This window comes from Pelobates fuscus, chromosome 7 (assembly GCF_036172605.1).
Source record: "Pelobates fuscus isolate aPelFus1 chromosome 7, aPelFus1.pri, whole genome shotgun sequence".
Lineage (NCBI taxonomy): Eukaryota > Metazoa > Chordata > Amphibia > Anura > Pelobatidae > Pelobates > Pelobates fuscus.
The window spans coordinates 55,575,007-55,599,605 of NC_086323.1; the positions used below are offsets into that span (position 1 = coordinate 55,575,007).

Consider the following 24,599-nt stretch of genomic DNA (forward strand, 5'->3'; position numbering starts at 1 on the left):
GCAGCAGGGGATGTGCACTGAGCCTTTAATATGTCTTAGCAAGGGGTAGTCTTAGGGTACTGATATCACCAAATATACACAGTGTAGGTAAACCAAAATGACATATTGACATAAACCTGTGAGGAGAAAGAAGGACGGGTCGTTTGAATCACGACCGTTAGGAGCGCTAATGGCCGCCGTGGGTCTCGCGGAAGCGAGATCCAAGATGGCCGCCGTTCGCGCCAAAATGACAGTGCGGTCCGCGATCGTGATCGCGGTCCGCTGTCAAGCCTCTAAATGCCGCACAAATAAGCGGAATGCCCCTCCAACCCCACACCCACCTCCCAAAGGGTCCCTAAGCGAGCTCCATACCCCAGAAAAAAGCGCGGTCGCGGAAAAAACGCCGCGGGTAGGAGACAGTAAAGGGTGAGAGGAGAGGTAGGGCAGAGGGGGAGAAAAAATAAAGGACTAGTAAAATAAACATATACAAATAAACATTAGATAATGGAAAACAATGAATATTATCCTAGCAATATGAAATTAATATAAAATAAATAAGCTCTGAAGGTAGTACTCTGACCTGTGTCTTCTGGAAGCAGCAAAGAAAGAGGAATAGACACGCCCACTAAAGACTTATATGCAGGCTATGTTGGCCTAGGATTGGTTAAAGTTTTTTGATTGATTGACTTGTGCTGCTGGAGGCATAAGTAAAGAAAGTTATGCAAAATAGGAAGCCTCCTGTCATGTAATAAAATTCATATTCATACACATAAAGACTTAGACAAAACACAACACATCCCACCCCCCCACGAGAGCTCCACATACTTTCAAATTATACTTCCTTTTTTTTCTTTTTTTTTTTTTTCAAATGGTATCAATATTACATTTGTAGTATTTTTTTTCCCAATTTACCCATAGGCTCAAATTATCATTCAGAAACTTGCAGTGATCCTTTTCCATTTTGATTTGGTAAATCAACTGAATTGTTATTAATTTAATGTTAAATGCGGTATCTCCCTTCCAGTTCCTTGCTATTTTTATTTTACAGGCTGTTAAACAATGAATAATTAAAAATTGATTTATTTTATTTAAGTTTGGCCATTGGTAGTGTAATAGCATTGTTTCAGGTTTTAGAAGTATTTTTACTCCACACAGTGTATGGATGATAAGTTGAGCCCACTGCCATATAACGATCACTTTTTTACATGACCACCACATGTGGATATAATTTCCTTTTCCCTCTCTACACTTCCAGCACTTTGAGTCCATGGATGTATCAAATTTAGCTATTTTAGTTGGAGTCATATACCATTGGTAAGCCAACTTGAAGTGTGTTTCTATCAATATAAAGGAATGGACATATTTATTGATTTTTTGTAAGATAGCTATCCATTCATCTAATTCTATATTTATTTTTAATTCAATGTTCCATTTTTTAACAGCGCTTGTTAGGACTGAATCATTCATTGGGACTAACATTTTAACACATCTAGAGAACAGCTGCTTTGTTTTATTCTGGTATAAAATTGATTTTAAAATGTCGTACATTTTACCCTCTTTTACTAACTCCACTTTCTCCAAAAAATATTTTACTCTAAGGTACGTGTATACATCTTTAGCAGAGAACTTAAACTCTTCTATCAACGTTTTATAGGGTTTGATTTTACCCTCTTTAGTCAGATCTTTTAAAGTATTTATTCCTTTTTCCTTCCAAGATTTTAGGGAAATATTCTCCATATTTAATTCGATTATGTCTAACTTTTGGAAATCAAATATTTTATTTACCAAATCAATTTTTTTCATTATTTTTTTCCATATTGGAATAATCTGACCTAGAATATATGATCTGGATAGGTTGCATTTTTTTGTTGTCCAGAGTAAGTCTAGAGGATCTCTTACTTGACTAGATTCTACTTCTGTCCACCACCATACTTCCTCTTTATTTTGTTTTATCTGTCCAGCCATGACATGCATTATAATCCCAGCCTCATAATATTTTCTTATATTTGGATATCCCAAGCCTCCCTTCTTTATTCCTCTTGATAGTACTTCATTTTTAATCCTGGGTTTTTTCCCTCGCCATACAAAATTAGAGAAGGAATTGTTAATCATTGTTAACCATGCACTCGGGATTTCTAATGGGAGCATTCTAAACATATAGATCCATAATATTCATTTTTCAATCAATCAGACATAAGTGGTATAATCCCAGCCTTGGATGGAGTAATACTCTACCAGAATAATACAATCTGGGTACAAGGCAGTGTGTCAGGATCCAAAAATCTAAAAACTGATCTTTATTCATTTTTTCCTAAAATTTTTCCTGCAGTGACTAATATTTGCCTCTAGTGACCTCTCTAACCACTAGCACTGCGATTTTGATCTCTACCTCACCTGCCTGGGTTGATTAATCCAGCTACAAAAGGCCACACCCAGCTATTGAGTTTTGTCATGCCTAGGGCAGCACGAAACCAGGATACACCACTGCCCGTGACCACCAACCTTGGCCATTGTATTGGACTTGTGTGTGGAAGGTTTGCTGCCTTTTTATTCTATCTATTTGGTTTTGCTAGCGCTGTTTCCACCATTTTTATATTATAACTAACAATTATAGGTGTGACGTGATGATAAAAATGTAGTGAGCCAGGTGTAACCATGTACACCGAAATATCTTTCCTAGAGGGAGGTTATGCCTGGTCCCTTGCACATGCCTATGACAATACAATGTCAAGACAGCCTTTGCATGTTACTTAGCGCTTGTTCTGCTTGGCCAGTCAGCGTCCAAAAAACAGCATGTAGAACAAGTTAATAATGTATTTACTGCTTGTTGTATATAAAGCTATTGTCCAGTCTGTGTTCTTTAAAGCACTTCATCAATGTCTTTCTAGGTTAGCACATCCTGAAAAGGCATGATCAATATTGCAGTGTTAGTCAACACTTTAATTGCTGCAGAATATCAATCACTTTGTTCCAAGAAAGATTGGGAAGTTAAGAAAGAAAAGAACATTGTTAACCAGTTAACAGTTATGATCTTGCTGTAATGTTTGTTGTGGGTCTTTCATGCTAAAGACAGATCTTGCACAGCAAGCGAGAAAATGTATAGATATAGGATAGCAAAATGTATTACTGGTCCTTAAAATTACCAGACTTAACATGATAATCGTGGAGACAAGGTATGAGAAATCACCCAAGGGAAGAGTACAGTTGTAAACAAGTAAATAATCAGTACCCAAGGACTACTCAAATACTAGCCAGAGTCAGTAATACCAGAACCGGCAGTGGTACGAGCTGGGTCAGAAAAAAATACATAAATGCCAAATAAATTAATTAAAGGATATAGGTAGCAAGAACTACAACAGGTCTCTGTAAAAAAGTCTGAGAGGGTTTAAGGTGGTTCTGTCACTACTCAATATTTCATAAAGATAGAATCAAAATACTGATGTTGCCTACTTTATTATTTCATTGAAATTAGCTTTCTCATTGCGAGATGTACATCACTAACGTGGATCCTGGCATATCAAGTGCCAAGAGCTGAAGAGGGTGCTCAGAATGAAGATGTAAGCAGCTGTGAGGGATAGCTTCAGGTAAACATATCTACTTTTGACTGCACCTCACAGCCACCAGACCTTAACCGGAGATGTTCGTGGGTCTTTGCATAAACACTTTAAATATGCTGGCGTTTGGTCACAATTCAGTCGTCATCGAGCAGCCTTGAATTTTCCTTTCGCATATATGCGGAAACCGGTCACAGATTTCTGCACCTCCAACAGCCTTAAGGACAATTCATCTACATCAAACATTTATTGATGTTAAAATTGTTCTTTCAGGTAGTCAATAAAACACTTCAAGGGCACACCAATCATTTTGTGAACTGGGCTAAGCTGAAATGGATGCAGTAGACCAACAAAAGTTACAAAGTCATCTATGCAGAAAAAAAAAATGTAGATGGACCAATAGAATAGGGAAAAACAAAATTTAGTGATTGACAATTGTGCCGTAGAAAGTCCTTCTTGACAACATAAAGGCAATCTGATTTCTCCTTGAATCAACAAGTTGTACCGATGCATATTTTTTACATCCATGGGCCTATGTTAGAAGAATTACAAATAACTTGAAAATGTTTAGTTTATTAAATTCACCTATATTTGCATCATGAAGTTGCCCAGTATCCAAAAAAAAACCTGCTTTAATTGTCGTTAGTTGACCACACCCTGGTCACGCAGGGGAGAAGCCATAACATATTTCTTGTTTTAAACATCTGTGCCTGATACTTTAAGAAAGAGCAGGTCTACAGGCATCCAACTTATAAAATTCATAATTCAAGGTGATTCTGCATAACAGCACAATTTTCAGAGAAAGACTAGTGATATTGCTTGACATTTTGTAATTTCAAAAGCATGTACTCTTAAGCGTTAGTGACAAATAAAGTACTTTTGAAGTACGAAATGTCATTGGAATCCTTGTGCTGTTTTGGAAAATCATCTTGAATTAAGAAATATAAAGAATTTGAAGTTGCACAACTGCAGTGCACGTCTGCTTTGATGGTGAGCACAGTTTAGTGTACCTGTCTCTTTCTGTCTGTGTCTTGGAGGACTGCACTGGAAAACCAGTCTGCTGAACATATGGTAAGTGAAAGATGTTTTGTTGAGAGAAAAAGCTATCTTTGATGCCCGTCATTAACATACAAATAATTCCAAATACAGGAAAACTTCCTTTAGGTGACAAGTTTTGTTTTAACAGAAATTTAACCCAGAGACACGCTGACCCTGTCAGTGGAAACACGATGTATATAATTATTGTTATAATTTATATAGCACCAACATGTTACACTGCACTTACCGTAATTATTGAAATGGGTGAGGAAGATTGTCTGCTCAATCAAGCTGACAATCTATAAATATTTAAAGTAGGCGGATATATATCATTAGGTGTCTTGAGTTGGTCTGACTGAGAATTCCCAATTCTAAAGCATTGATGTCACCTCTGTACTAACCAGATGATACATCTATCCAGTGGCGTACTAAGAGGGGGGCGGGGGGGGCGGTCCGCCCCGGGTGCTATCCAGTAGGGGGGTGCCACACTCTGTCCCTCCTGCTGGTCGTCCTCTCCCTCGCGGCTCAGGCGCTCAGTGAGTGAGTCAGAGCACAGGGAGGGGATTCCCAGCCTGTGTTCTGAGTCATCACTGAGCACCAGGGAGGTTGTTATGGAGTGTGCCAGCAGGGGGCGCAGACCGTGTATTCTGCAAGGTTTCTCCCCTGCGGCCACTCTGCCTGCACCTCCTGCACTGCCTGCGCTGGGATGGAGAGAGACAGCCCCTGAATCATGGTAAGTTAATATAATTGTAATTGCACCCTCACCCCCTCCCTCATTCACCCTGTCATCCCCCCTCTCACCCCCTCCCTCAGTCACCCTGACACCCCCCCACTCAGTCACCCTGTCACTCCCTCTGTCACCTGTCACCCTTTCACCCCCCTCAGTCACCCTGTCACCAGTCACCCCCCAGTCACCCTGTCACCAGTCACCCTGTCACCCCCCCTCAGTCACCCTGTCACCCCCCTCAGGCACCCTGTCACCCTGTCACCCCCCCCCCCCCCAGTCACCCTGTCACCCCCCTCAGTCACCCTGTCACCCCCCTTAGCCACTCAGTCACCCCCCTCAGTCACCCTGTCACCCCCCCTCACCCTGTCACCCCCCTCACCCTGTCACCCCCCTCAGTCACCCCCCCAGTCACCCCCCTCAGCCACCCTGTCACCAGTCACCCCCCAGTCACCCTGTCACCCCCCCTCAGTCACCCTGTCACCCCCCCTCAGTCACCCTGTCACCAGTCACCTCCCCAGTCACCCTGTCACCCCCCTCAGTCACCCTGTCACCAGTCACCCCCCAGTCACTCTGTCATCCCCCCTTAGCCACTCAGTCACCCTGTCACCCCCTCAGTCACCCTGTCACCCCCTCCTCACCCTGTCACCCCCCTCAGTCACCCTGTCACCCCCCCAGTCACCCTGTCACCCCCCTCAGTCACCCTGTCACCAGTCACCCCCCAGTCACCCTGTCACCAGTCACCCTGTCACCCCCCCTCAGTCACCCTGTCACCAGTCACCTCCCCAGTCACCCTGTCACCCCCCTCAGTCACCCTGTCACCCCCCCTCAGTCCCTCTGTCACCAGTCACCCCCCCAGTCACTCTGTCATCCCCCCTTAGCCACTCAGTCACCCTGTCACCCCCTCAGTCACCCTGTCACCCCCCTCAGTCACTCTGTCACCAGTCACCCCCTCCCCAGTCACCCTGTCACCAGTCACCCCCTCCCTCAGTCACCCTGTCACCCCGTCACCAGTCACCCCCCCCAGTCACCCTCCCTGTCACCAGGTTGTTAGGTTGTTTAGTAGATAACTCACTTATTTGTTATCCTTATGTGGGATTGACATATTTAAGGACACCAAATTAGGGAGTTATCTACTAAACAACCTAAAGATTAAAATTAAGAAAAGGGCTTTTTAAATTTTGATCTTTTAGCTGTTTAGTAGAGAATTCCCTAAATTGGTGCCCTTATGTGAGATTCCACATGTAAAGATACCAAATTAGGGTGCTGTTTAGCAGATAGCTCCCTTATTTGGTTTCCTTAAATATGGCAATCCAACATCTCAGCATCTTGCCAACACTACACACAAACACATCCCTGCATTCCAGTGCAAACACTACATACAAACACACCTCTGTATTAAAACATCACCATTATATATAACCACACCACTGCATCTCGCCAACACTACACACAAAAGCATGCCTGCATTAAAATGCCAACACTACATACAAACAGACCCATTCATTCACTCACACTTACTCCATACAAAAGCATGCTTACATTGAAACATGCAAGCACTGCTCAATGCTACATACATTAAAAAAATTGTGGGTGTTTTGTACATTTTAAAGTGCAGGGGGAAAGGGGGTGCCAAAACTAGGACCCGCCCCGGGTGCCATATGCTCTAGGTACGCCCCTGCATCTATCAATAACCGTTTAATGAGTGTTCCCAGTCCATTGCTTATCGTCAATAGAAGTAAGCAAGATCCCTACCTTTAAGATCTTAATAAAACAAAAAGAAAAATAACAAGACCCCGGATTAATTGATGCAATAGAAAAATACTTTTAAAAAAAAAATGAAGATAAGAAAAAAGAAAGAGAGAGAGATTAGAAAAATGAAGAGCAAGATATCATCTGTTTAACAATTACAAATTATGACAGTTTTCACAGCATACTAATTCCCATTGTGATATGGCTCTACTAAGTTTTTATTTATATTTGTTGATTTATTTAGACTTTTGCACCTTAGGGTCCTATTAATGGAGCTGAAAGATATAATGGTTGCACTTTCTCTGTTAGAATATAGTTAAAAAAGCTGGGTATTGTGGTTTTACATAACAAGTCTCTCTGTGTTGTTAATCCAAATCACTTTATATCTCTTCATTTACCTGCCACCATAGAGTTGCATTCCTAGGAGGGCAAAGACCACAATGAAGAGAAACAGTAGAAAGAGCAGGCTTATGATTGACTTCATGGAATTCATCAGTGAGACCACCAAATTTCTTAACGAGGCCCAGTACCTGGAAAATAGAAAGATAATGAGATACAGACTTTATTCCTAAAAAAAAGAATTACTAGAACACAGTTTATTAGTTGATGAGTTAATACAGAATCAGAGAGCAAGGGTTGTGTTACAGAATATTATATTACATGAAACTGTGAAACCTCATAATTCTTGTTTAATATCACAGAGGATCCAAAAAGAAAGTGTTTACTTACTTTGTTATCTTGAAGATTCTAAGAAGACGGAGGGCTCGGAGGACACTGATCCCAAAGGAAGTCCCTGGTCTAAATATGGCCCAAATCACCTCAAATATACTTCCGATTGTTACCTATAGAAGAAATTAGGTAGACAGTGAATGAATAACCCAGTTCCTGTACTGCAATTAATCTGCATAGCTAACCCTTAGGTTTACAGCTGTTGATGAACATAACCTACAAGAGGCATCATGCTTGACCAGCAGTACAGGAACTAAAGCTATTGTAATATTCAGCCAGTTCGTTGTTGGAGGCCTACAGAATGGTTCCTCATGATCTTGGCATTTAGTCAAGATGTGTGCATGCAATACATGTAATTACATGCTAAAGAGATCACATAGGGAGAGGTTTAGTGTCACTAATATAGAAAAAGTTCTTAAAGTGGAGCAATCATTATGGATTATATTGTGATTGCTCCACATTTAGAACCTTGTTCTACTGTTCTATTTCCAACTCCTTCGTAAATCTCCTCCACGTGTATGTAAATATGTCAGTGAGTAAATTTTTCTCCCTCTTCGAGAACCCCTCAGACATCATGCAATATATCCAGAACATGCAATTCTCACCCCACAATCAAAGCAGTTGAAGGAGGAGTGAAAGTAAAGACGGGGTCCCATTCCATACATTTTAAAAGACATCTCCACTAAAAATAACCCAAGAAACAGAAATTCTGCATAGTCTGCAAGAAAAAAAATATACAAATACAAATGTTCAGCTTTATACAAAACTCTTACAAAATAAATTCACATATAGGACATTTAAATCTGGTCTCCTGGCAGCATCTTTGAGAGAGTTGCTATTCAATAACCAGAGAATATAGTTCATATTTTTGGACATTAGTAGCTGCCAAAAAGGAGAATCAAACTTACACAGGATGTTCGACAGCCAGATAGCCTGGTTATGATGAACTACAGCAACGCAGGCTGTGTTGAGTGCCACCACCATCAGCACCATCCAGTAGAAAACCTGTGATTTGATCATATGCCGAACGGATATGCGCAGGAGTCTTTCTTTGTGACGGAAGTAAGAAGCACCGTCCATTTTGGCACTTTTGATGCTGGCTCTGGCAAGTGGTGTGCCTACATAATCACAAGAGGGCTTGGTTATCACATTCATACATATGATTTAAATAATTTTTTTAAGTGAGCTAATGTTTATAATGAACTGCAGCTAATTAAATGTTCTCTAATACAGATGGCTTGATAATGTTCTTAATAATAAACTATACATAAGAGCTACTGCTACTTCCGATTGGCAAATCAGGACACGGATTCTGTGAGATGCTTATCTCCCATTGGCTGCACTTTAATCTTATTTGGAATGTTAATCTGCAGAACAGACACAAACGCTTTAAACCCTGATACTATATTTATTTGTTTTAGCACTATTTTCAGAAAGATAAAAAGAATTAAGAGACTATGCTTGGAGAATTCATATTCAAGGAGTGGAAGAGTGCTGCAATCGATCAGATTAGGCAGATTCAAGTCTTGATAAGGCAAGAGTTAATTCTAAAGCATTCACGTTACTCATGACCTATAATTCTGCAATATTGAGTTTTCTATCACAGTATATAGATAATTCTGAATACCTTAAACATCTATTAAAATAAAGTTTGGCTGACAGGTTCCCTGTAAGATTTGAACCGGTTACTCATCGGTTTGGAATATTATCAAGTGAATACATGATTATGACATTAGTACAGAAGCTGAGACTTCCTTGAAATGTACAAGAAATCTCTTCATTTGGAATGCAGTTTTTTAAGATCTACACATTGAATTGAAAAAGACTTGTCACCACTCACCGACAGAAGATATGTCAACACAATGGTCATCACTTGAGTCTCGATTCATGGCTTCTGTTCTACTTCGCTTAATAGTTGCTCTCCTAAGAACTATCAACACATAAAAAAAATAAAAACAGCCATACAATAGTGATTGAATTTTCATGAAACAGCCATAATTTTTCATCCACTTCTAAGAATGAAACCTAACACGTCCTTGTAATCTAAAAATGTTTTTGACTGGTGTCTAGTTGTTTTTTTTCTGAAAATGCTATTTTGGACTAAATTGGATTTAATTTTTGTTGTCTGCTTGAGCATTTGATTATTTTACATTGCTCTATTTGCAAGTTTTTTTTTCATTCTTAAACCTGAAAAGCAATTCATCTGGATGATAATTTTAAGTACAGAATATTTCTTACCTTCCAAGGCAGAGGTACCGGAATTTTTATTTGCTTCAGCCAGTATCACCTCCTCTGTATGAAAATAGGAGAGACAGTGTTATACATTATTTCGATGGACAGGCTATCATGAACTCTGAACAAATGCAAAAAATAAATCCTGGATCTTTGAACTTGAGTATAGTTTGTTTTATATAAAACGTAGCTGAGATACAAGCAAATGTAAAATAATAATATAATTGTAAAATAATTATATTTTAGTTATATTATTAAATACATTCAAATAGATGCCTGATATAATTGACATGTTGCCTCCAACCATGTTACCTTATCCAAGCAGCAGTTTTTTGTTTTTTACAGTCTCTGGCATCCACTATTAAATTGCAAAGTAACGAGGGTGTGTGGCTACCAGCCGAGCAAGATTGTAGCTTAAAATTTTATTCCGGCACTTGAGATCCTCACTAAGGCGACATTTCAGCGTCCACAGCGATCTTTGACACCCAAAACTCAGAGATGTCTCACTCCAAACAGAAGAAGCATATCTCCAAAGCAGACAGGCATAATTTTTTTGGCCAAAACACGCAGTCCACGAAGCTGGCCGCGCGGACACCCTCTCAAGATGGTGGAGAAGACTCTGATAGCTGTGACCCGATACTAGAAATGGAAGAACAGCCTATGGAAGGAATTGTAACCAAACAGCTCCTCCTAGACCAACTAGACGCCTTCTCACAAAAACTAATTGTGGGCTGGACGAACAGCCTAGAAGGAATAAGAAAGGACATCAGAGAATTGGGCCCTCGCACCTCGCATGTGATGGGAAATATGGAAGCATATAACTGCTTAGCATCTACCCCCGCCAATGGAACAACCGAATAGCAGCACCAGAATTACTCCTGAATGGAAAAAGATGTCCACACCAAAAGGCATGTATGCCTGAAACACTAGCTGAGTTCAGAGGTTGGTAATGTACTCGTACACGATATGATGTTATTGTTCTATGTTAAGTGTACCCACTCTGGCTATAAAAAGCTTATTATGCATGGGCAACACATTTAATATGGGCAACAGTTAACAAAATACTCATATTGTTCTGTTTCAACCCCCTAACACCTAGGGTTGCTCCCTTGGTTATATCTCTCTTACTTACTAAATTTGATATAGAAGAAAAAAGGAAAAACGAAAAAAAAAAATTTAAATAGAAAAAAAGGGGGGAAGAAAAGCACAATTTTGTGTTTTTTGTTTTTATTATTTTTTTGCTTTTGTTACTACTAACATGCCTTCTTTAAACCGCTCCATACCCAAGGGACATACCCCTGAACATTTAAATGTGGTTGATAAGATCTGTTATTTACATTGACGTGTAAAGAGTATGTTATGCGTTAAAGGAACACTATAGGGTCAGGAACACAAACATGTATTCCTGACCCTATAGTGGTAAAACCAGCATCTAGCCCCTCTGGTCCCCTCATGCCTCCCTAAATATAGTAAAATCTTACTTTTATTCAAGTCTGGAGCTGCTTGCTTTGTCCCCGTTTCCTTTTGGCCTGCCCACTGCCTACTGACATCATCAGATGTGGTGGCCTGATCAAATCACAATGCTTCCCCATAGGACTGGCTGAGACTGACAAGGAGGCAGATCATGGGCAGAGCCAGCACAATTCAAACACAGCCCTGACCAAACAGCATCTCCTCGGAGAGATTAATTGAATCTATGCATCTCTATGTGATGCATTTTAGGCAGCAATGATCCAGGAAGGATCTTTAACAGCCATCTGGGGAGTGGCCAGTGAATGTATCACTAGATTGTAATGTAAACACTGCAATTTCTCTGAAAAGACAGTGCTTACAGCAAAAAGCCTGAAGGTAATGATTCTACTCACCAGAACAAATTCAATTAGCAGTAGTTGTTTTGGTGACTATATTGTCCCTTTAAGCTTCCTCCCAGGTATGACCTGGTTTAATGTTTTCTATGTCAAAGGTAGCAGCATATCTACACTATGTCACATTCTTTACGCTAACGAAAGATACATGCCCCTCCTTGGGAACCCGCAGACACACCTCCACTATGCCTACACTGGCAATTGAGTTACTAACACAGTATAAGCCCTCTCCAACCCCAGTTAAACTTAACGATGTGTTTGATGTACATAATATGTGTAACCTATATTTATATAACCACAAAGTGGCAAATAGAGGAGCTTACGTAGCCACACCAGTGAGCATTCCATACATGCTTGCTTCCCCCAAGGTACCTACCTCAAGTACCAAGCCCAACATCTGGGCAATGATGTATATTGTTGAGCCTAGCTTTTGACTTGTACTCTACCCTTGGTTATCCATCATCCTATCCCTATCCTATCCTATCCCTATCCTTAGATAACTTCTTACATACTGATACAACACTCCCTCTACCCAATAAGAAAATCAAGAAAGAATACTGTACAAAAAATCACAACTACAGTATTAGTAACAATGGCGTCCAGACTCTAGGGCAAGACATAGGCACGGTTTGGCTTTCTCCTGAAGCACAATCATTATGTCACAGGTGGTCACCAAAACCATCCCTGCACTGCTGTAAAACCTCCTATGCATACAGGACCCAGGTATTAGACTACACCTTATCAACCGACCAACCAAAACAACCTCCAATAACATCCTATAAGGAAAACTTATTCTCATAATGTCAGGGGAGCTAATTTTCCCCAAAAATGCCAAATACTCCTGACAGATGTCAAAAAACAGGGGCTTATGTAGTTTTATTATATATATAAGAAACCACCCATTCATCTCGGGCATTAGAACGCACCACAGGGAATATAAACTGCCATTATTTGCAGATGATATCTTATTAACACTAAACAACCCGGAAACCTACCTACCACGTGTTCATTCCATATTAGCGACTTATAGCAAATTTTCATATTACAAACTAAATGTCTCTAAAATGCAGGCTTTGAGCAAGGGAATTCCGCAGATATATTGCACAGACTGAAAAACACTTACGATTATGATTGGCGCAGCGATCATATAACTTCCCTAGGCATAGCCTTTACAAAAACTCAAGCCAATTATTTCCGAGCCAATTACGGCAGACTTCTAACGGAAGTAAAACACCAATTACGAAAATGGAAAGCCTTATTTATATCCTAGACAGGACGCATAGCCACAACTAAAATCATAGTACTACCTAAGCTACCATATTTATTCTGATCACTTCTCCTACGAATATCCCAAGTTTATTTTTGTACACTGCAACGCTGGGTCTGAAAGTTTGTATGGAACAGGAAAAGATCATGTATAGCACTCAAAACCACACATCGACCTATAAGCCATGCCAAATATTCTTCTAGGGGAAAAATAGACAAAATCACTTAGACATAAAACATGTAAAAAGAAAAGAGGACCCTGATCATGAATTAACATTTTTTTGCATTTATTTAAATGTTTTTGTAGATTTTTTTTTTTTTTAGAAGTATACTACATTTTAAAACAAGGCAATGTTCACAAAATGAGTCAAACGGGTTAATATCCAACACTAGATCTTATTTTCCTGTTATTGCATGGTAGTTTACTAAAAGTATTCATATATTTTTACAGACCAGTTTTCTAGTAGTTTTCTAAATACCAAAAAAATTATAGTACAATTTATCACACGGGACAATACCCTATTCCACAAAATTAGTATTTGCGTAAAGACACATTCTATATTCTATGTTCTAATTTTATTTGTTCTATATACATACAAAATTATTATAATCTAGGTATTTCATATAATTAGCAAATAATGACAATAACATTTATTATCAAATGGGATAATGGCCTATTCCAGCATAAAACATTTTGCATTAACATTCTGTGCATGTTCTTTACATATGTATTATTATTCTGGCGTCTCCAGCAAGCAAATACTATGATACTATACTAACCTTTCTATCACCTAGCAATAGTATTGTCTTAACTCTAGACTATAATGAGGCGTTATTATTTTTTAAAAATATACAAAGCACCTCATGTGTTGCGCTGTTGTAACTTACAGAATTGTCATGCATACATAGTGCACATAGAATGCTGGAGAGTACAGAAGGAGTAAAGGTAAATGTAAAATAGTGCTAAGGGTTGGAACTGTAATATCTACATTGAAGATGTCCCATTCACCTGAAATATAGCTATAGTTAAAATGTTCCTAATAACTGCAGTTTGCAAAGCTCATTGAAAATGCTTTTCACTCGATGGGTTGACTGCCTACATTTTCTTAGTTTCCAGCTCTTTTTCCTCCACTTCCCATGAATTCACTGCCAAAACACAGACCACAAGGTCTACTTCTGTTACTATTCGTGGCAATATAATTACCAGGGTACCGAGATAGTAAAGGACACCATTGCATCAATCCACCAACATTCTCTTCTAGATAGTAGGACACTGAACTGAACAGCGCATGCATAGGGGTTACTCCAAGTCATTTGTAAGGTCTGCTCTCAATAACTCGTGTGTTTTAATTAACTACCTTGGTCAGTTCAGTGTCTGGATTCTCATTTTTTGATTAAATCTACATAATAATGAGCAAGGCCAATTATGAGCTTGACGGTTGCATTTGAATGGTGTGTGGTGGACAGTGCTATAATAAAAATACATACATATGTCAATTTATGTTTGATAAAGGATATGGGGTGGTATAGGACTGGGATAGGAATGGGAATGGGATAGGAATGGGAATGTGGGATTAGGAGGGGAGGACATGTGGGGCTGGGTGAGAGAATTAAAATAAGATATGGGCTGGTGTTTTAAGGAATATATGTAGGACTGAGGAGGGAAATGTAATTGCAACTATAAGGGCATTTTAAAGTTATATATATAAATAAGTATGTATAAAATATAAAACATTTTTTTTCTATTGGCATCAGGCATTCCTCCTCCCAAACTATGGCTTTGGATTTGCCTGTATAGGGACGCCCATCTAAAAGTGTTTCTAATACACATTTAATCCCACTCACCAGCTTTATCTATCCATGCCCTATAACCATTAAGTTCCCTCTCAATCTGCTGCTGCCTGCGCAACTTCATGAAGGCTCGACGGTTCTCAACACGTTCCCTCTCTTTGGCAAATTCACTGCGAAGTGGGAAAGAAACAGCTTTCAGATGTGGTAAATAGTACAGTTTGTGCAAACTCAATAAATGCCTGATCATATGCACAGTCATAAAAGTACATCTCTGCGGCAGTCACGTTCAGAAAACTTACAAAAGAGATTTTTTTCCACCTGTGAAATAAAGAGCATAATGTCAAAAAGAGGAACATAAACGTACTGAGAGTCATCAGTTAACTCTCTTTTTTCTTATACATTTTCATGTAAACCTGTCTTTTTAGAGAAAAGGCGGTGTTTACATTGCCCCTTAGGGACACCTCCAGCAGTCCCTTTTCAGATGGCCACTGGAGGTGCTTCCTGGGGCAGTGCTGGCAGACCCACGTGGTGCTGAAAATAAGGTATGTTTTCCTACCTTTTAAGGGGCTACAGGGCAAGCCACCTAAATGGTGATTTGTAACACTATAGGGTCAGGAATACATGTTTGTGTTCCTGACCCTATAGTGTACCTATATGTTTTTCTCTTGTAACAGAATCCAGCCCTAAAGGTGAAATGCCTCCATTAAGCAAATTACATATTTCATTGCTAGAATGGAATGTAAAAGAAACATTCAGGCAGAATACAACACATTTTCCTTGACATGCATTAACCACTGGAATTTCTTGGCACATTGTAAATGTAATGATATCATTTCCTTAAATTTGCACAATTTTCCTGTATAGAATTTATAGATCTTTGTATCTATAAAATCTCGGTAAGTATGGAGCTTTTCATTGTGAATTGTCTTCAATATTTATGTTGCTACCCTGAGAGACATTGATTATTTATCTTGTTTAGTTCTCGGTTGCAATTGTCTTTCTCTGTGTTTTCTTTTCTATCTTGTTTTGATTTTTCTATATTTGATAGTAACGTAGTATCTATACATGTTTTTAAACAACCATGCAGGCTCTCTCATGAATGAAGGACTGAAGATGGACATGATAATCCATGAATAGAGAGAGATGAGGATATGAATGGGCAAGAGGAACAGGTCAGAATGAATTGGGTGCTTGAGCGTGAAGGGTAATGGCAGACAACAGGAGGGTATAACTGAGATGAACAAGGGACGAGGCAGGGGTTTGCTAAAGGGGATCTGATTTAGGCACCCTTTTATTGTTAGCCTTTAGTCCTCTGTAAAATTGACAGAGACATAATACATTAAGTTAATTTGTGACAGTGACACTTTGATGCATCAAATTTAGTCTTAAATACATAGCTCCATATAAACAAAACCTTGGTGTGCAATTTGTAGTCACTGGTATCTGAGAGCCAGTACCACCCCATCAGGATAGCTAGTGCCGCCACTTGGACCAGTTTTGAGTAAAGCGCTCACTTGAACCCTGCAGCCTATGCGAAATCTCCTCATACCTCGTATAGAGGAATATTTTTTTTTAACTTGCTCTAAGTCAGGTATATTCTTGCTTTACAACGTACTATCTATGCCTAAGTCACATGATGAAACAACATTGTAATGTACATTGTAAACCATCTGCAATGTCAACATTTTTGTAGTTCTAAACTGTAAAACTGTAAAACCAATGTGTGGAATGCGAAATTTGAAAAACTTAAAAAAACTGAAAAATTAAAACATGTAAAAAAAAAATGTATATACAGCTCAATATGGGGTATTGCTGTTGTACAGCGTTTTAATACAGTGGGTTTTAAGAGAGGACATGAGTGTTTAGGTTTAGATAACGGTCTTGATTTTAGGAGGGGCTTTAGTCACAAAATATGGGAGGGGTCCCAAAAATGTGCCATTCGGCAGAAGCACCTGTTCGTAGTAACGACGCTAGAAGGGGGATCGATACAGAGAAAGCATGAGAGACAGCAATAGACGTGTGGGTCGGAATGTATGGAACTAAAAATTGAGGAGGAAGAACTGAGATGAAATATAAAAGGAAAACTGAGATTGGAAAAAGAGAGGCATGGATGGATATAAAGTATAGAAAAACAAGGTTTATTGCACTTTGCAGGACAAACAAGGATGGACTGCGACAGAGAGAAGAGACAAGACTGAGATGGATTAATGGTGGGATTGATGAACGTGTCAAAGAAGGGTAAAGGATTTTAAATGAATACAAAGGTTTCTAAAAGTGACTGCACATTTCACACACATAACCATACACATCTCTAGGGAGCAATGACCACAATGTGCTCCCATCCAAAGTCTTACTACAACACCAGGAAATACAGGTTACACTAAGATTAATGGGAGTCATACTCCAGTGCCAGGTGAGATACACAGCTTTTGGAATGGCATGGAACAGACAATCTTAGTATTTAAGCTGACAAATGATGTAAAAAAATGAACTAAAAAAAATGTATTCTGCAAAGCAATACAGACATCTAAGTAATTGTAATTAGCAAGCTTGACTTGCAGGAACAAACCATGACAAGGACCCTTCGTAAAATCTAAAGGTACATAGTTGTAAAGTGTGCGAAGGGTTAATTCTGATTTCTCCAAAACCCCTTGATGGCGTTTTTCCCATAGCACACACACTTTAGTGCTGTGTGTCACGCACTGCATTGCATAACTTGGAGTATAATAAGTCAATCTACAGTATGCTCACACAAAGCTTTACAATTCTCCAGTAGCCCCGAGGCATTGAAAAGCGACCTTTCTCTTACTTGCTCCCAATCCCCGATTATTTAAGACCACTTGGAGCTATGTGAGTATTTATCTTTGCTCCCCATGGACCACACAGATTTTCAGGTTATAGTTTATTTACAGAACCTCACCAGTGTCACTTTAACCCTCATGCTCCCTGACCTTCTGCAGACACAAACCTTTCTTCCCCCAACCAAAGCCCACATTGCAATACATACAATGGGAGGTTTACAAACTCTGGAGCTTCTGCTGTTGCCATGGAAACCCAGTCAGATACAGACTAGTGGGATAAGCAAGTGAAAGATATTAGTCTTTTGCAGGTTCATTGTACAGCTAGACAGATCTATGCATGACTTGAACAACCAAACATACATAGCAGCTGCATTAAGCATACTTATCATCATCAGCAAATAAGTATACACAAATAAATGTTCTCATTACTGGGCTCCTACAAAGACAAAAAACACCATCGTAAATACAGCTATAAAAAAAAGTAAAAAAGCATAAACAACATAACATCCACACATGACATCCAAACTGGTGAGATAGTTTGGTGGGTTAATGCATCATCAGTAGAATCTGTTCAACATTTGGGTTGCAGGTTCAAATCCCGGCAGGGTTGAGTCAGCCCTTCATCCATCCGAGGTAGATAAAATGAGTACCATTAAATTGGGTAATAGTACAACCCCTGGATGATGGGCTAAGGTATCATCCCCAGGACGTACTTGAAAACCAGAGTAATCTGAATGTACCTTTTCTGGTTATATACTTTGCTATTATTATAATTAACAAATGTAACATTATGTATACGTCTACAATAAACACAGTGACTTAGTTCATGTTGCAGTGGGTGTGCTGTATTACTATGAAAAAAAGAAATACTAATCATTGAGGTCTACTAATTTAAAGGAACACGATAGTCACCAAAATAACTTTAGTGTTATGTATAACACTATGTCACTTTAGTGTTTGTGTATAGAGCAGTGGTTCCCAAACCAGTCCTCAAGGCACCCTTACCAGTCCAGGATTTAGGGATTACCCAGTTGTGTCTAAGGTGTTTTTTTTCTTTTTTCTAAAAACACCTTAGACACAACCGGGTAAGCCCCAAACCCTAGACTGGAAGGGGTGCCTTGAGGACAGGTTTGGAAACCACTGGTATAGAGCATGCCTCTGAACTCTCACTGCTCAATTCTCTGTCATTTAGGAGTTAAATCACTTTTGTTGCTGTCTGTGGATCTTTGACCACACTTTCCCTGGCTCTGACTCACACAGTCTGCACACAAAAAATAATGGTTTAATGTTCAATCAGATATTAACTTTAGAAGTTTGTATCTCCTGCTCTTTAATTCAAAGTTTAACCCCTTAAGGATACATGACATGTGTGACATGTCATGATTCCCTTTTATTCCAGAAGTTTGGTCCTTTGGGGGTTAATCACACAATTTACAGTGCAGGAAATATGAAGTCCTACATTAAACAGACTGTGTAATAAAGGAAGTGTATACATTAGCTCTCACTTTACAAGAAGTGTTTAGGAAGGCTGTGTAAGTCACATGTAGGGAGGTGTGATTAGGACTGTATAAACAAAGTGGTTTAACTCCTAAATGGCAGAGAATTGAGCAGTGAGACTGCAGGGCACAATCTATACAGCACAACTGCTTCATCAAGCTAAATTTATTTTAAAGACTATAGTGTCCCTTTAAACATCATATAATAATAAATACTATAAAACTAAAACTACTACTTTAAAAACCTAAAAACCGTTTTGATAATGCCTGCTCCCTCGACTTAAAGGTCCCTATGATTTCTATATCTTGTTATATCTTAACACTTTTTATTCATTAATAAGATTAGACAATATCTAATCCTACAATGTATATATTTATGTAGGATACTATTAACAAACAACATTATCCTTCACAATCTTATCCTCTCCTACCTTGAGTTTTGCAAACTTCTTTACGGTTGTACTGGGTTTATTTGTACGGTGTATGTGAAATTGTCACTTTGTTGTTCTCTAATTGGCTGGAATAATAAATCTACATGGCATTGTAACACACAGACAGAATGCTAGCAGTTTTCCTTTGATGGTAATTTGATTGTATTTGACTTAATAGTTAGTTTGCTGAAGCTCAGCTGTGTCCTATTTAGAAGTCTGCATGTTTTTCCACACATACAAGCATACTATCATTGTCTAATAATGATGAGAGATGTTAAAATCCATTATAAATATCAGGTGTAGTATTAACTGAAGTCACCACGAATATGACACCACGACAGCACGCTTGCAAGGATGGACTGATATGGATACCACTGACTTCAAGGGAGAATGAAAGAGGAGGATCAGTATTAGGAGGAAAGACAAGGAGTTCAGTTTTAGAGAAATGTAGTTTTAGAAAGCAGGAGGACATCCAGTCAGAGATGGAGGAAAGACAAGCAGTGACACGTTGGAGGACGGCAGGGGAGAGGTCAGGAGAGGAGAGATATAACTGGTGTCATCAGCATACAGGTGGTAGTGGAATCCAAATGAGGCAATATGTTTCCCAAGAGAGGCAGTATAAAGAGAAAATAAAAGGGGACCAAGGACGGAGCCTTGGGGGACTCCAACCTAGACAGGACGAAGGGATGAGGTATCATTAGAAAAAGAGACACTGAATGAGCGTAGGGAGAGATAAAAGGAAAACCACGAGAGGACAAAGTCACAGAGACCGAGTGATTGAAGAGTTTGAAGAAGGAGAGCATGATCAACGGTGTCAAAGGCAGTAGAGAGGTCAAGAAGAATTAGTATGGAGTAGTGGCATTTGGATTTACCTGCGATTAGGTCATTAGTAACTTTGATAAGAGCAGTCTCAGTAGAGTGGAGGGGATGGAAGCCAGGTTGAAGAGGGTCAAGGAGAGAGTTGGAATTTAGTAAGTGAGACATACGGGTAAAGACAAGTCTGTCCAGAAGATTTGAGGAAAAAAGGAGCAGGGATATGGGATGATAGTAAAAGTGGGTGGACGGGTTGAGGGATGTTTTTTTCAGGATAGGTATTACAGTAGCATGTTTAAGGTCAGCAGGGACAATGCCAGAAGAGAGAGAGCAGTTGAAGATGTGTGTTAAGGAAGGCACAAGACAAGGGGAGAGAGATCTGATAAGGTGAGATGGGACAAGATCAAGCGGGCAAGTGGTGGGGCGAGAGGAAAGGAGAAGAGCAGCCACCTCTTGTTCAGTGGCAGGGGAGAAAGTCTGAAGGGTAGGAAAGGCATGATCTATGTGTGGTTGAGAAAGAGAAAGGCAGGGTGGGGAGAATTATTTCCTTACGTGTTCAATCTTGTCGGGAAAGTAGCATGCAAAGCTCTCAGCTGTTAAGTTAGTTTGAGGGGTGGCCGCAGCAGGGCAAATAAGAGAGTTAAAGGTGTCAAAGAGATGCCTGGGATTGTGGGAGCATGAACTAATGAGATAGGAAAAGTATGACTGTTGGGAGAGTGAGAGTAAGGGCTGTGCTGTATGAACATAATATGAATCTATAATGGAGAAAGTCTGACTGGGTGCGAGACTTCCTCCAGGAGCATTTAGCACAATGGAAGCATCTTTGCAGGTAGCGTGTTAATTTAGTATGCCACGGCCTCCTCGAGGTGCATGTTTGGAGCATGGCTGCAGTGTTCAAGGCAGAGGTGAGGGTAGTGTTATATGTGGAGATGGCCAGTGAGGGACAGGGGAGGGAAGGGATGCATAGGAAAGCACTGGTATTGCTAAGGAATACAGCTGTATGAAAGTAGTAGTAACTGGAATCTATAATTACAAAGAATGTGCTTGTAAAGCAATAAGAAAGTACTTGATAAGGGTGGTAGTTGTAGTAGGTAGTTAATGTATTTCACCGATTAAGATAGGTTTCAAGATATGAAATGACAATAAATAACAGAGAGAACGAACAATAGTGTGATATAGTTTGTAACCAGTGCAGAAGCAATAGTTTTTATAAAAATACACTCACACACAAGGAGCCGTCTGCTGGCTCGATTGTATCTGCTTCTGACAATATAATCCTTGTCACAGGATATTAGGTAAAGAATAACAACAAGGTCTTTGTAGGGACACTGGTACATCTTACGTTATCTTCACAGCATACGCATCTCACATAGAATACACAAAAATGGGGATCCAATAGTGCAACTCAATAGAACAAACCCAATGGGTATATAAAAAGAGAATAAAATGCACTCACAAACAAGATAAAAATAGGTCTCCTATTCTCTGTACCCATTCAGTATGTCCGTCAGGTGCAAAGTATAGTTTGTAACAATAATTGACAGAAAGCTAAGATAGAGGCACCCAGCTGCAGGATACATTTCTACATTTTAATTTCATTTTCACAGCTCACAAACACATATTTCTTAAATATAGGGATACCTAAATATAATGTTTAAAAAATAAATGTAGAGAAAAAATGGTCCCCATTTAATTATACATTCTTTTGTCATGCTAATGTGCATCTCCACTTTTTATTCATTAATAAGATTAGATAAGATCTATTAGCAAATAGCATTATACTTCACAATCTTACCTTCTCCTGCCTTGAGTTTTACAAACTTCCTTACTCTTTTACTGGGTTTATTTGTAAGGTGTATTTGCACATGAAATTGTCACAATGTTGTTCTCTAATTGCCTGGAAAAATACATCTGCATGGCATTGTAACACAAAGACACAGTTTTGAGGAAGAAGGAAGGAAAACGTTGTCCGAGATAAAAGGAGGAACACAAGTGGTCTACACTGAGTAGTACAGATGTCTCTCCATTTCCCTATGGTCTGATTTTACAGGAAGGGAATATCACCATAATATGCCATCATAACAAGGCATGTATTGCATGTAAATATAGTTTAAGAAGGGCTTGGAGTGGGGCATATGGAAAGGAGAATTATAAAGAATACACAGCACTGACTACCTTACTGAAACTTTATAGTATTCAACGTGCATAAGAAACTAAAACATGCACATGCTCAGACGGACCCCGATATGAACGCAGAGCACCTGTCCCCAATACTTGGAAGGACCTACTTCACTAACCTGAGCCCTGTAATCTTCTAATTCCAAATCATGGTAGTTACTGTGCAAAGGTTAAGTCATATGGTCTAAAGCGACTCACAATACCTTTACTATAGAACCATAAAGCTATGAGCCGGTCGGCCACCCCACTTAAAACATTTCTGTGCTGGGATTTTAGTATTCATCACACACTGATATTGAGAAAAGGCACAGCTTCTTCTAGGCACACACAGTGATAAAGGGTTGCACACACGCACAGACTTCTATTGCATCCTACACACATGTAAAGAGCTGTCTAGGCTTACAATACACAACGTGATGTCTCACAATACAAATGTGTCTCTCAGCGAAATGTACTTGATTTGTTCACATTATGCTCTATTGCAAAGACTAATATATATATTTGTACATGATTATGTTTTTTTTTTTCCTTCCAAAAATTATGGATTTTCATTGTTTATAAATATGGTGCTATTATGTGCCACTAAAAACTCGTGTTGTAGCAATTAATTTTCACAAGAACAACAGGGTTATGTGCTGGGGTTTTGTGATACAAAATCAGCAGGTTGTGTAGTGGTGCAGACTTATAAAGAGGCGTGTTGAGAATTAAGAATGTAATATTACTAACAGTAAATTGATTTCAGTAAGCAGGTAATAGGGTTTTGTGCAGTTCAGGGCTGGCACTGAATTTTAACTAGGCTTCCTAAGGGGGGTATCAGTTTACCTCTAACATGTTTAGCATTGCTGCATTATAGGAAATTACATTTTTTTCAGTGTAGTTGTGTTCAAAACAAGGTTATGAAAATGTATGCTACAATGGTTTGTTAAAACCAATGATATCCTGCAGAGGCTTATTTTACTCTAAGCACTGTGAATTATGTCATTTTTGCTTATAAAAATAAACGTGATCCAGAAATACATATGTGGCATTTACACAATTTGCTGACTGTCTTGCTCACATTTTAAAAGGACACAATATCGCATGCATGTGTGCATGAGATGCAACCATCTGTTAAAAATGGGATTATAAAAAAAAAAAAAAATTTTTTATATGCATGATGCAGATTTGTAATTCTTACAAAATTAATTAATAACATATGCGCTTCAACTCCAGATCCAATTTAAGCACTACACCCCTGGAACTGGCCATTCACAATAATGCCTCTAGACCAGCGTTTCCCAATTGGTGTTCAGCGGAACCCTGGGGTTCCGTGGAACCCCAATTGGAGTTCCGCCTAAAGTTTCAAAATTAAAATGGCTGCGGGCGGCGAGGGAGCAGTGAGTAGTGATCTCACTCGGGCTACGGCATCACTAAGAAGTGCGCAAGGGAGCTGAGCAGGGAGATCACTCCTCCCTTGCCACCAGCATGCCAGCCGCTCAGCAGCCCCACTAGACCCCAGGGACTCCATGCCAGCACTCCTAAAGGAAGGAGGGCTGGGTGGAGTTTGTATGTGTTTGTGTGTCTGTCAAAGAGTATATGTGTGCTTGTCAGTGAGAGTGAATGTGTTCGTCATTGAGAATGTAACTGTTCTTGTCAGTGAGTGTATATGTGTTTGTATGTATGTCTGTAAAATAGTATGTGTGTTTGTCAGTGAGAGTGTATGTGTGTCTGTCAAAGAGTATGTGTGTCTGAGTGTGTCAGTGTGTGTATCTGTGTGTCAAGGTTTGTGTGTGTACCAGTGTGTATCTGTGGGTGCAAGTGTGTGTATATATCACTGTGTGTATCTGAGTGTGTGTGTATTTGTGAGTCAAGATGTGTGTGTCAGTGTGTATCTGAGTGTGTATATCTGTGTGTCACGATGGGGAGGGGGGTTCCACGATGTTGATACACTATTTCAATTTGTATGTGTGT

The 24,599-nt window shown here is 39.4% G+C and overlaps 1 protein-coding gene across 7 annotated transcripts in view; it reads right to left on the reverse strand.

Annotated features, from left to right (window-relative positions):
* Positions 1-24,599, reverse strand: part of CACNA1E (calcium voltage-gated channel subunit alpha1 E) — a 738,678-nt gene that overhangs the window by 100,923 nt on the left and 613,156 nt on the right. For all 7 annotated transcript variants that reach the window (XM_063428300.1, XM_063428305.1, XM_063428301.1 and 4 more), the window contains 7 exons: positions 14,985-15,100; positions 10,015-10,068; positions 9,617-9,706; positions 8,685-8,894; positions 8,382-8,494; positions 7,777-7,889; positions 7,446-7,577 (listed from right to left, as the gene is read on the reverse strand). In XM_063428300.1, the coding sequence (XP_063284370.1) occupies positions 7,446-7,577; positions 7,777-7,889; positions 8,382-8,494; positions 8,685-8,894; positions 9,617-9,706; positions 10,015-10,068; positions 14,985-15,100 (828 nt within the window). The remainder of the gene's footprint in view (positions 1-7,445; positions 7,578-7,776; positions 7,890-8,381; positions 8,495-8,684; positions 8,895-9,616; positions 9,707-10,014; positions 10,069-14,984; positions 15,101-24,599) is intronic.